This window comes from Ceratotherium simum, chromosome 27, assembly GCF_057802395.1.
Source record: "Ceratotherium simum simum isolate JZ-2026a chromosome 27, ASM5780239v1, whole genome shotgun sequence".
NCBI lineage: Eukaryota > Metazoa > Chordata > Mammalia > Perissodactyla > Rhinocerotidae > Ceratotherium > Ceratotherium simum.
In genome coordinates, this window is record NC_141926.1 from 26,663,249 (window position 1) to 26,675,078 (window position 11,830).

At 50.6% G+C, this 11,830-nt stretch overlaps 1 protein-coding gene across 1 annotated transcript; it reads left to right on the plus strand.

The window, feature by feature from the left end:
- Window positions 1-8,226: 8,226 nt before the first annotated feature.
- Window positions 8,227-9,738, plus strand: LOC147913455 (melanoma inhibitory activity protein 2-like). Its single transcript, XM_087418219.1, has one exon. The coding sequence runs from the start codon at window positions 8,227-8,229 to the stop codon at window positions 9,736-9,738; it is 1,512 nt and encodes a 503-aa protein (XP_087274345.1).
- Window positions 9,739-11,830: the final 2,092 nt, after the last annotated feature.

The following is an 11,830-nucleotide window of genomic DNA, read 5'->3' on the forward strand; positions in this document are numbered from 1 at the left end:
GGCAAAAAACAGAAATAAAACTTCAACACACCCCCCCCCATCCTTCATAATATTTGTATTTACTCCTAAATTCATACATTAATTTAGAGGATAATTTGCAGTCATTGATTTTGTTTTGTAGCTTTTTGCTAACGTATGTTGTATTGTTTAAGATAGTGTTTGTTGTTGAAAGATTTCTCCATTTTATGCAGTCAAAATAAAAGTTTTCCCTTGGTGCCAACCACACGCACACACACACACGAAGCACAGTGCAGATATAGAACACTTTGTTATTTCAGTACTTAAGGAAAATGGAAAATTAAGAGATTCAATTTTGAAAAATTATTTTAAATAGATTAAAGAAAAAGATCATGCAAATCCACCGCTATGTACACAAAAGAATCCTAAATACATACACAGAAAAGGAGATGTCTGATGTATCTGACAAAATTCCAACTAGAAACACTTCACCCAAATGGTGCAGACGAAGAGACGGAGATGCAGCAGTTTCTGGAGCTGAGACGGGGAGAAGGGACGGACCAAGGATGGGGGGCTCCCAGGTGCCAGCAAGAGGGAAGTTGTTCCCAGCCCTGGGCTGGAGGGAGGAGCGGGAGGTGGTGTCCTCTGGGCCCAGGAGGGGCTGTCATGGGAACAGGGAAAACTGCCCCCACCCTCTGTCCTCCTGGCCTCCCATTCCCTGCTGGACCATGAGGCAGCCCCCCAGAGGCCTGGCTAGTGCAGGCAGGGGAGTCAGCCCTGGGCACACAGCAGGCCGGAAAAGGGCCCAGAAGCATCTGGAGAAGGACCAGCACACTTGATTCTGATCCACAGTGTGTGGGTTTCTTTGCCTTCATCGACATCCATTCACATAGCACATGTGGAGCTTTGGCAAGGTCTTCGGCACTGTGCCAGGTGTCTGGGAAGCAGCGATGGACAACACAGCCCGATGAGGACTGTGGACCCCAGAGCTTACATCCTGGTGAGGGGCGAGGTCAGGTAATAAAGAAAAGGAGACGAAGGATGGAAATACGTGCTCTACAGACAGTCCCAGTGTGGGGAGGGGTAAGGCGGGATGACGGGTAACACCCAGTAGGTGACATTCATGCTGAGATGAAAGGTAAGAGGAGTTAGCCTGGCAGGTCAGGGGCAGAATGTTCCAGGCAGAGAGAACAGGAGGTGGAGAGGCCTGAGAGGTGGGCTTCTGGGGCAGGGGAAATGGGACTAAGATGACGGGGAGGGGGAGGGGGCCAGTGAACAGGGCCCACTGCACAGAGGTCTCTCTAGTGCAGTGTAGTGACACCAGGGGACGGTGCAGATCTGGAGGGGAGAGGGTGGGTGGCTGGGGACACAGTGTGGTGTGTAGTCTACACGATCTCCCTATGTGGCGAGTGGAATGTGGGGTGGGGGTAGGAGGCAGGATTTTGATGAGGGGTCTCACAGGGATCTGCATGGAGCACTGGGGTGGCTGTCAGGGAGATGGAGGAAGAGGACAGATGGGGGCTGCGTTTGGGCTGTTGGGGGGTCAGAAAAGAGGAATGACGAACGACTCAGAACTTCTCTGATAACCTGTGTACTGTCTGCACTACATTAAGTAAGTCTTAGGAAAGTCTCTGCAGGGGAACCCGAACAAGGGTCAGCAGGGCGCAGGTGTAGTCCGCCCAGTGAAAAGCCTGGTTTTCTAAGGAGTGGAGCGTGGAGTAGGCGTGTCCACTGGGACTTCCACGTGGCTCCTACCATCCCCGAAGGCCCTGGGGATCAGACGGTCTGACCTCTCAGGAGCTCCCACCACAGGGACTCCAAGGGCAGGTCCAGGAGGGGCTCCAGGGCAGCGGGAGGATTCCCCAGGGTCATGCATTCACTCCCTGAGTTGAGCCGATAACGATGCCACTTGTGAAGACACCAAGACGAATGCTAAGTTGACTCCAGCAGAGTGCGCGGCCAGTGGAAGAGAAAGACTCACCGACTAGAAGTGCTCATGAAGGTGGTGCATGCACTCATTGCTGGCACTGTGTCCAGCTCTCTAATTGTCCCTGCAGGAGGCTGGGGGGTGACGTGTGGTCAAGGGGGGCTCCCTGGAGGAGGTGGCCCCTGAGCTGTATACTGAAGGGTAAGTAGGAGTTATCTACAGTGCTTTACAGACTCTGAGGGGCATATGAGTCACTTGGAGATCTTGTTACAAAGCAGATTCTAATTCATCACGTCTTGTGAGGGCCTGAATCCCCGCACTGCTCCCAGGTGACGTCCACGCTGGGACTGGACAGAGAATAGCAAGGGTCTTGAGATGATTACGGGGAAAAGCGTGGGAAAGATAAAGGGGCCAGGGGTCTTTCTGGCCAAGGTCCACCCAGGCACAGACACGAAGGTACAGACAGCCTGGCAGAGCTGATGTGGCACTTGTGCAGGCGACCTGCTCCCAATTATCCTCTCGAACGCTCCTGTCTACCATGGCTGGATCCTGTCCCAAGTACGCGTCCTGTTTCAGAGGAGCATGATGAACCACAGACTCGGGGTCGCTCTTGGGGAGTCCAGCCGTGGGGGACCCACTTTAGCTCCAGAATGCCCTAGTCAGTCGATGGCCCCACGCCCCCTCGCTTGCTCAGCCCACACCCCTGGGGACCCTCCTGACCCGCCCTCGGTCCTCACCCTCTGCATCCAGTGCATCAGGCGGTCTATAGATTCTTCCTTCAAACTCCCACTGTTCTCTTCACTCCATCTCTGCCTCCACCCTCCAGGGCAAACCTCCCCTCTCTCTCTCCTGGGTGACTGTCACTCTGGTGACCGTCCTGCCTACTGGACCCACGTCACCATGCTTCCTCCCATCGACCTCCTCTCAGCAGCCAGAGCAGACTCTTTAACCCATGACCTGGGCGTGGCCAGAACGAAGCCAGGTTGGACACGTGTGTGATGAAGGTCCAGCCGACCCCGGCCCTCAGCCCCCTGTCTCCTGGCTCTGGGTCACGGACGGCGAGGGTGAGCACACACCCCAGTGCAGCCTGGACAGCTCAGGGGCTGCCTGGTTTGTGCCTGACGTACTATGGATAGCTCCCCTTTTCACTCATAAAACGGCTCCAGTCATGACAAGAAATTAGATGGTCACAAAATTAATGACTTGCTTGGATTCAAACTTTCCAAATAGAAGTGCAACATTTTTAAAACATATAAGCTCATGAGAAAAAGCTCATGAGAAACACAGACAACGTGATTTCCGTCTAAATCTAAATGCAGCCTTGGACAGTTGAAGAAACACCACTATTTTGCCAATTTAATCAGAGTGGGGACATGACATTTTTGGTTAAGATGATTCCACATTCCTTCTTGCAGGACAAACATGAGCCACCTCTGTTTTGAGAAGGTCCCAACAAGAACTGAATGACATGCGGGGTCACATAACACTGAATATGTCGGATTCAAGTCAAGGCCTTTCCAACTTCTCATGGAACCAGAAGGGACTGTTCTTGGAAATCTTTTCACAAGAGTCCAACTAAGGTAAACTTCAGGGACTGAAATCATCTTGTGAGTTATAGACAGGTGATTCCTATGTTTGACTCTGATACAGGCACATTTTGTGGGGAAGTAAGACATTGAGTCTCAAGCTATAATGTAAAGACATGAAGTTGCCACGCCCAGAACAGGGCTCCTAGAAAGACAACACAAGGGGGAAGACAGGGCAGTGGAAAACTCTTCCTTCTGGGCCCCTCCCTGCCAGGCTCTGATTCAGGTGCTCTGGGGTGGGGCCTGGACATCTGCATTTTTTCCACATTCCTCTCATGATTCTGATGCACAGCCGAGATGGGAACCGCGGCTGTGCACCATCAACTCCAGACTATGTTGAAAGCACCCGTGCCCTCCTCTCACCCAGCACTTGGGTCCCTCACCTCGCACAGCTCATGACCCCCTGGTCTAAGACGTCATCAGTCTGTCCTCTCATGTCCCCTCTCTGTCCTTCTCCACCTGCTGTCTGCTGCTGATCTGCAGGGTGTCGGCCACAAACAGATTCGTGTCCCTCCAGCTCCCTTTGGAGTCACCAATGGGGAAGCCCAGGAGGAGGCTGGAGGGAGGTAGGAGTGTGAGCACTGAACCTCCTGGCTCCTTCCTGACGAGGTGGCCTTGCACTGGCTCTGTCTGTGGCTGGAGCCCAGCTCCTGTTAAGGGCTGACTCTGCGTGGCTCTCTTCCTCGGGGTTCCCTTACCTCTTCTCCTGGTTCCTTGAGGCCTATGGGTGATGACAACCGGACTGTAATGACCCCATATTATTGCCTGTTGGTTTTCATTGCTGCTCTAAGAAACTTCCACAGCCTTGGTGGCTTGAAAAAACACAATTTACTATCTTACAATTCTGGAGGACAAAAGTCCCAAATCAGACTCACTAGGCTAAATTCACGGTGTCAGCAGGGCTGGTTCCTTCTGGAGTCTCCTTTGGACTTTCCAGCATCTGGATGCCACGTACATTCCTTGACTTGTGGGCCCTTCCTGCATCTTCGAGTCCAGCCACCCAGCACCTTCCCTCCTCTCTGATCTCTGCTTCCTTCCCCACATCTCCCTCTATGTCCCTGCTGCCTCCCTCTTTCACTTACGAGGTCCCTTGTCATTACATTTGGGCCACATGGATACCCCAGGAAACTCTCCACATCCCAAGATCCTCACCTTAATCACACCTGCAAAGTCCATGTAAAGTAACATACTCAGAGGCTCTGGGTTTTAAAAGGTGGACATCTTTGAGGGCCAAGTTATTCTGTCTTCCACACCACACCTTATGCATTGCAATTCTCCTACACTCACACCTTTGTGAATAGTCTTCTTTGTATAAACTTTCCTCCAAGTGACTTATCTCCAGCATTATCTATTTCCTGACTCTGTGCACCATATACAGCACTTTTGTCAAAACTAGATTGAGAAGATAAACTCACTGCATTTCAAAAACATCTTTCCAAGATAATGAATAGATTATAGTGGTCTACTGACTTAGAGGTAACTTGTGGAAATATAAAAAGTACAAACGGGTATCTTGGTGATTTCTACAAACTAAAGCTTTCTGGTAGGACAATAAAATGAAGACATCATCTATATAAAGTTTACCTACTTTTGACTAACTCTGTTAAGGTTTTTGTATAATTCAGTTTTCCTTATTGAGAGACCAAACCTGTTTTCTTCATTCAAGAATCATATTTCAGTCAACTGAGAACCTCCCAGGATATAGGGGCTTGTGCTCGGCTATGCAACCAACATGCCTTGTTGCTAATTTAATGCAGATTGCTTGTGTGAGGCAGAATACTGCCCTCCACACTGCCCTCCAGATGGCCGTGTCCTAATCCCTGAGACCTGTGTATATGTGGTAATACATGCCAAAAGAGACTGCAGATGTAATGAAGGTTATGAACTTTACGAGATTTCCCCAGATTATCCAGGTGGACCCCATCTACGCACGTGAGCCCTTACAAGTAGAGAACTTTCCCAGGCTGGAAGCAGAGGAGAGATGCAGCAGGTGGACAGTCAGGAGANTCCAGACAGAGAAGGGNTTGTCCTGACCTTCCCGCCTCTGAGATGCAGGAAGTGACCGCAAGGATCAGAGAGACGCCTCTAGAAGCTCAGGGCGGCCCCCAGCTGACAGCCACGAGGAAACTGTCTCTATAGTTTGTCTTTTTCCGAATGTCCCATTGTTGGAATCATACATGTGTAGTCTTTTTCAGATTAGCTTGTCTCACTTAGGAATATGCAGTTAAATTTCCTCCGTGTCTCTTTTAATTTTTGAGAAGATCTTATTTGGAAGCTTATAAAAAATCAGTATGTCACATCATTTTTAATATATTTATTTTATTTATGTTATGACAATGATATAAAGAAAACAAACGTTTTCACTAAGCCCTATACAGTTGCCCCCAAACCCGCCTTGACTTAGCCCACCGTGCTGTAAAAATATCACCATCTCTACGGACGCCATGTGGTGGAAAGGGGTTGAGAAGCACTGCTCTAAACTGTCGATCAGCATTCATAACTTCAGGCCTGTTGATGGGCTTCAGTGGGTGTGTCAAATGTGCAAGGGCATCTTTCTGGAGAGATGGTCCATAGTTTTCATCTGGCTCTTCCATGTCTTTTCGGAATTTAGTAGCTCATTTCTTTTTAGCACTAAATAATACTCCATTGTGTGGGTCCAACACACTGTCAGAATGCAGCTTAGCTCAAGTTACTAGAAATTTTGATGTTGGCTGCAGATCTGTAGTAAAAGCATTGAAGGTGAAGGATGCATTTTAGGTATTGGGGCAAAAATTAATTTGTGCAGACAAAGCCCTTAAGGATGATACTGCCCTCAAAGATTTTAATTATGAAGAGAAAAAGTTTGCAATAGTTATAGGGACAAGTCCCACAGCGGTGATGACACCAGCCCCAGCTACAGCCCAGAGATCAAATCCTGCCACCACTGCCACAGTTGGCTCCCCCACAGCAGCAACTGTGGCTCAAGCCCCACCTCTGCCCCTGCTTTGGCTCCGCCTCCTGCACCTGCGCCCACCGCTCCAGCATCAAGGACGGCGCTTCGAACCTGCACCTCCTGGAGCAACTGAACCAGACAAACCTGCACAAAAGGCAGGGGGGGCACCAGTGACCACTAGCCCAATACCAAGGGACGACACAGGAGGAGATTCTTCTCCGCAAAACCTTTCGGAGGATGCAACAAGAGCACTTGTGACAGGGTGATGTTACGAGAATATCGCCACGAGATCACGCCAATGAGCTGGTTTCAACAACCCGGCAGAGCCATATCTTTTTCCTTTCACTTTAACAGCTAGTCAAAGAAAACTGTATTCGTGAACAGACTCTTTACTTTTAGGGTGGTATTAGGTTTACAAAACAACTGAGCAGAGAGTACAGAGAGTTCCCATAAGCCCCCACCTCTTTCTCCCTATTATTACCATCTTGCATTGGTGTGGTCCATTTCTTACAATGTATGAACCAATATTGATGCATTCATTATTATTACCTAAAGTCCTTAGTTTACCTTAGCTGCTCACTCTTTGCGCCGCCCCCTTTTGTGGGACTCAATACCACATCCTGGACCTCTTTATGAGGATAGTTGTAAGCCCATTTCACTCTCTTTAGACCTGGCTTGGTATGTGGGAAAATACTGTCATTTTTTGGACCCCATTTGATTCTTTTATGATGACCAACTACTTGCATTAGCAGAGCTGGCTCCTGCTGCACTGAAAGGAGTCTGACTTCCTCTGGGAGGGGCCACTACCCTCAAGCCCACTCTGTGTCCCATGGGGCTCTTGAGCCCTGGCACCCTTCAACACCCGCAAACACGACTCAGATGACTATTCTCTCATCTCCCTTTGGCTAAAGAGACTAGGGAACAGCCACTCATCGCAGAATCCCACGGATGGACGAGAAGGCCTGAGCCTGGGCCTGCCAGACACTCGAGGACAGCAGTGTGGTTTCTTGAAATAAAGGGTGGCAAGAGAGCCTGAAGAGGACCCGCGCCCTCCCCACAGGCCCACTTCTGAAGATGACGTGGTGGAAGGACCCTCCCCACGGCCACCTTGGGAGGCCTGTGCTGAAGATGGCAGGGCCACACGAGGGAAGGAGCCCAGGTCACTGTGTCACCCCAAGAGAGTCACTCCCACACAGGAACACCTGGATTGAACAGGGACATGCTGGCTCCACCCAAATCCATGAAATGTTAAGACCGCCAGTCCCTATTGATGACTCTTGACTTGTTAGGATTGGAATCACGGTCTCTTACTTAATACCTTTAGGGACACCCTTCAGCCCTAGGCCCTTGCTTGTCCCCAGTGACCAAACACAAGGAGAGAGGGAGCCTCAGAGGAGGAAGATCCTGGGAGCCTTGTGGGCAGTCCCAGGCATCCCTGCAGAGAAGGAAACTTTAAAACACGAGAAGGCCCCCACCACTCTGCCCTGACTTGCTCCCGTGCACAGAAAGGGACATCGCCTGGCCCTGCCTTGACCCCCTAGACGTGCTGTGGGGCCAGGTGGGCCTAGAGCAATAGGCTGCCATCAGCCCTTTCCACCTCCCTCAGTGCCTGGAGAAGCGAGATCACTTCCTACTTTCAGAGTTCAGTTAGGGGTCTGTTTCCTAGAACCTGGCTGGCCTCCCCTCCCCCAACCAAGCGATCAGCCTGGTTGCCGGGCACCTGTTTACTTTTGAGCTAGGACAACCCTCAGGGTTCTGAGCGGTCAGTTGTGGCCCACAGGACACTGGCACTCGGAGGCAGAGCTGCAGAGCCCTCCCCAGCCATGGAGGGCCTGCTGCCTGCCGTCGGATCCACTTTCCAGCTGATCCTGGAGCACCTGTGGGGTGCTCTGCTGGTGATTTCTGAAAGCCTGCGACAAGTGCCAGCTCTCCCTGCATTTCCCTGGGAGATCCTGGTACGTACTGTGGTGGCGGTGCTGGTGGTTTTGATAGTAAAGAGAGGACAGACTTTAAGAAGTGGGACGGCACTAGATGAAAGGTGTTCTGCCCACGATGAAGTCGGTGGAAAACGTGGTGACAATATTGGACCCGTGAGCCAAGACGCTGAAGCCCTTGAGGTGCCTGGGGGGGAGGCCAGTCCTCTCCTGTTACAAACCTTGTGCTTGTCAGCAATAAATACAAACCTGAGCAGGTTCTCACTTCAGGACACTGTTGACTTTCTGGAAAAGGCACGGAAGAGCCAGCCTCTTAAAACTTCCCAAGCAACTGATGCAAAACCCATCTTAAAAGCACCAGAGAAGGACGGAGAACAACTCCAGAAGACCACAACGAATGATTTGAACGGAAACACTCATTCTCCAGCAAGTCCACTCGTGCTCTGCCAAGATGTGTCGAGATGGAAGGAGAGAGCACAGGAAAAGGAGAAGGAGAAGGAAAGGCTGGAGCAGTCGAACACACGAATGCAGCAGATCCTGAAAGATAAAGTCAGCCAAACCCTATCAGTGGTTGCAGACCTGCTGCAGACCATCCCTTTGCCTGACCTCCTTGGCGACCAAGTGGATGACAGGAATGGTGAAGTCCAGCAAAAGAGGGAAGCAGGAAAGGGCGAGCACCCCGTCCATGGGTCAGAGGTTGATCGGAAGGGCGTCAGCGATGATGCTGACCTCGGTGTGCCCCTTCAAAGTCCCGAAGAGGAACATCCGGAAAGAGCCGGACAATCGTGGGAAGAAAAGCAAATGGACGAAGAGCTTCTTGGACAAATACTCTCTCTCCAAACTGAGGCAGCCTCTTTACAGCACGAAAACTCAAAGCTTGAAAGTGAGATTCAGCAGCTGAAGAAGAAACTTCAAGTTCTGCCTGATCTACAGGACGATCACATCATGCAACTTCACAGAAAACTGTTCGCGGAGGAAAGGGTCTGCTCAGAGCTGGACAAGGAACTCCTCAGCGTGTGTAGAGACCTGAACTCCACGTGTCAGCTTCGCAACCTCTACAAGAAGATGGCTGAAGACGTGGGCGAAGAAGTGGCGAGATGCACTTCCTACTATCACAAGGAGAAGCTCTTCCAGAAGAAAAGAGCGGAAGAAAGCTGGGGGGCGGCCGTGCTGGCTGAGAGAAAGCTCAAGGAGCTCAGAAGAGAAAATGAGCACAACCGCAGAGGCTGGCCGTGTACGAGGCCAGGTTCAAAGGGCCTCTCCGGGAGGCCCTTTGGCTCCAGCTGCTCCCCCGCAGCCCCCGAGGCCCGGAAGTGTGGGGATCCCTGGGCCAGCTGGCCCCCAGGAAGGAGGAGGGTCCTGCCTCGAGGCCGCGGGGACCGGGCTCCTCTGCAGGTGTGACTCAGCCTCCACAGCAGCTGGGCCTCAGGCCCCACCCGCGGCAGAGCCTCTGCACCTGTGCGCCTTTGCAAAGAAATTTTGATTTTTGTCTTTTTAGTTTAGCTACTATGACTTAATTGATTATTCTGATTCAAGTAGATAAACCACTCGAATTTGTAAGATATTTTTTCAAATAAAGTTTCATTTAACGCAATTCTTATCAATAATTGCTTTCTATGTCCTCGGACCCTCTAGAATAAGACAGTATAAGGATTGTATTCAGATAAAATGACAGGTCACTACTACTAAAGCTATCACTGAAGTTGCACACAGAGATGTAGAAAACAATCAAGACCATTTCTGTGTGCTCTGAGCTGCTATTAGAAATCTGTCAAGTAACTTAACATTTGCCTGGATAAATTAGATTGGTATTAAAAACCAGTGGGGGCAAAAAAGAGAAAAAAAACTTCAACACACCACCACCACCCATACTTCATAATATTTGTATTTACTCCTAAATTCATACATTAATTTAGAGGATAATTTGCAGTCATTGATTTTGTTTTGTAGCTTTTTGCTAACGTATGTTGTATTGTTTAAGATAGTGTTTGTTGTTGAAAGATTTCTCCATTTTATGCAGTCAAAATAAAAGTTTTCCCTTGGTGCCAACCACACGCACACACACACACGAAGCACAGTGCAGATATAGAACACTTTGTTATTTCAGTACTTAAGGAAAATGGAAAATTAAGAGATTCAATTTTGAAAAATTATTTTAAATAGATTAAAGAAAAAGATCATGCAAATCCACCGCTATGTACACAAAAGAATCCTAAATACATACACAGAAAAGGAGATGTCTGATGTATCTGACAAAATTCCAACTAGAAACACTTCACCCAAATGGTGCAGACGAAGAGACGGAGATGCAGCAGTTTCTGGAGCTGAGACGGGGAGAAGGGACGGACCAAGGATGGGGGGCTCCCAGGTGCCAGCAAGAGGGAAGTTGTTCCCAGCCCTGGGCTGGAGGGAGGAGCGGGAGGTGGTGTCCTCTGGGCCCAGGAGGGGCTGTCATGGGAACAGGGAAAACTGCCCCCACCCTCTGTCCTCCTGGCCTCCCATTCCCTGCTGGACCATGAGGCAGCCCCCCAGAGGCCTGGCTAGTGCAGGCAGGGGAGTCAGCCCTGGGCACACAGCAGGCCGGAAAAGGGCCCAGAAGCATCTGGAGAAGGACCAGCACACTTGATTCTGATCCACAGTGTGTGGGTTTCTTTGCCTTCATCGACATCCATTCACATAGCACATGTGGAGCTTTGGCAAGGTCTTCGGCACTGTGCCAGGTGTCTGGGAAGCAGCGATGGACAACACAGCCCGATGAGGACTGTGGACCCCAGAGCTTACATCCTGGTGAGGGGCGAGGTCAGGTAATAAAGAAAAGGAGACGAAGGATGGAAATACGTGCTCTACAGACAGTCCCAGTGTGGGGAGGGGTAAGGCGGGATGACGGGTAACACCCAGTAGGTGACATTCATGCTGAGATGAAAGGTAAGAGGAGTTAGCCTGGCAGGTCAGGGGCAGAATGTTCCAGGCAGAGAGAACAGGAGGTGGAGAGGCCTGAGAGGTGGGCTTCTGGGGCAGGGGAAATGGGACTAAGATGACGGGGAGGGGGAGGGGGCCAGTGAACAGGGCCCACTGCACAGAGGTCTCTCTAGTGCAGTGTAGTGACACCAGGGGACGGTGCAGATCTGGAGGGGAGAGGGTGGGTGGCTGGGGACACAGTGTGGTGTGTAGTCTACACGATCTCCCTATGTGGCGAGTGGAATGTGGGGTGGGGGTAGGAGGCAGGATTTTGATGAGGGGTCTCACAGGGATCTGCATGGAGCACTGGGGTGGCTGTCAGGGAGATGGAGGAAGAGGACAGATGGGGGCTGCGTTTGGGCTGTTGGGGGGTCAGAAAAGAGGAATGACGAACGACTCAGAACTTCTCTGATAACCTGTGTACTGTCTGCACTACATTAAGTAAGTCTTAGGAAAGTCTCTGCAGGGGAACCCGAACAAGGGTCAGCAGGGCGCAGGTGTAGTCCGCCCAGTGAAAAGCCTGGTTTTCTAAGGA

What these genes read in the sequence shown, in the direction of transcription:
- LOC147913455 (XM_087418219.1), top strand. Translation starts at nt 8,227, where the DNA reads ATGGAGGGCCTGCTGCCTGCCGTCGGATCCACTTTCCAGCTGATCCTG.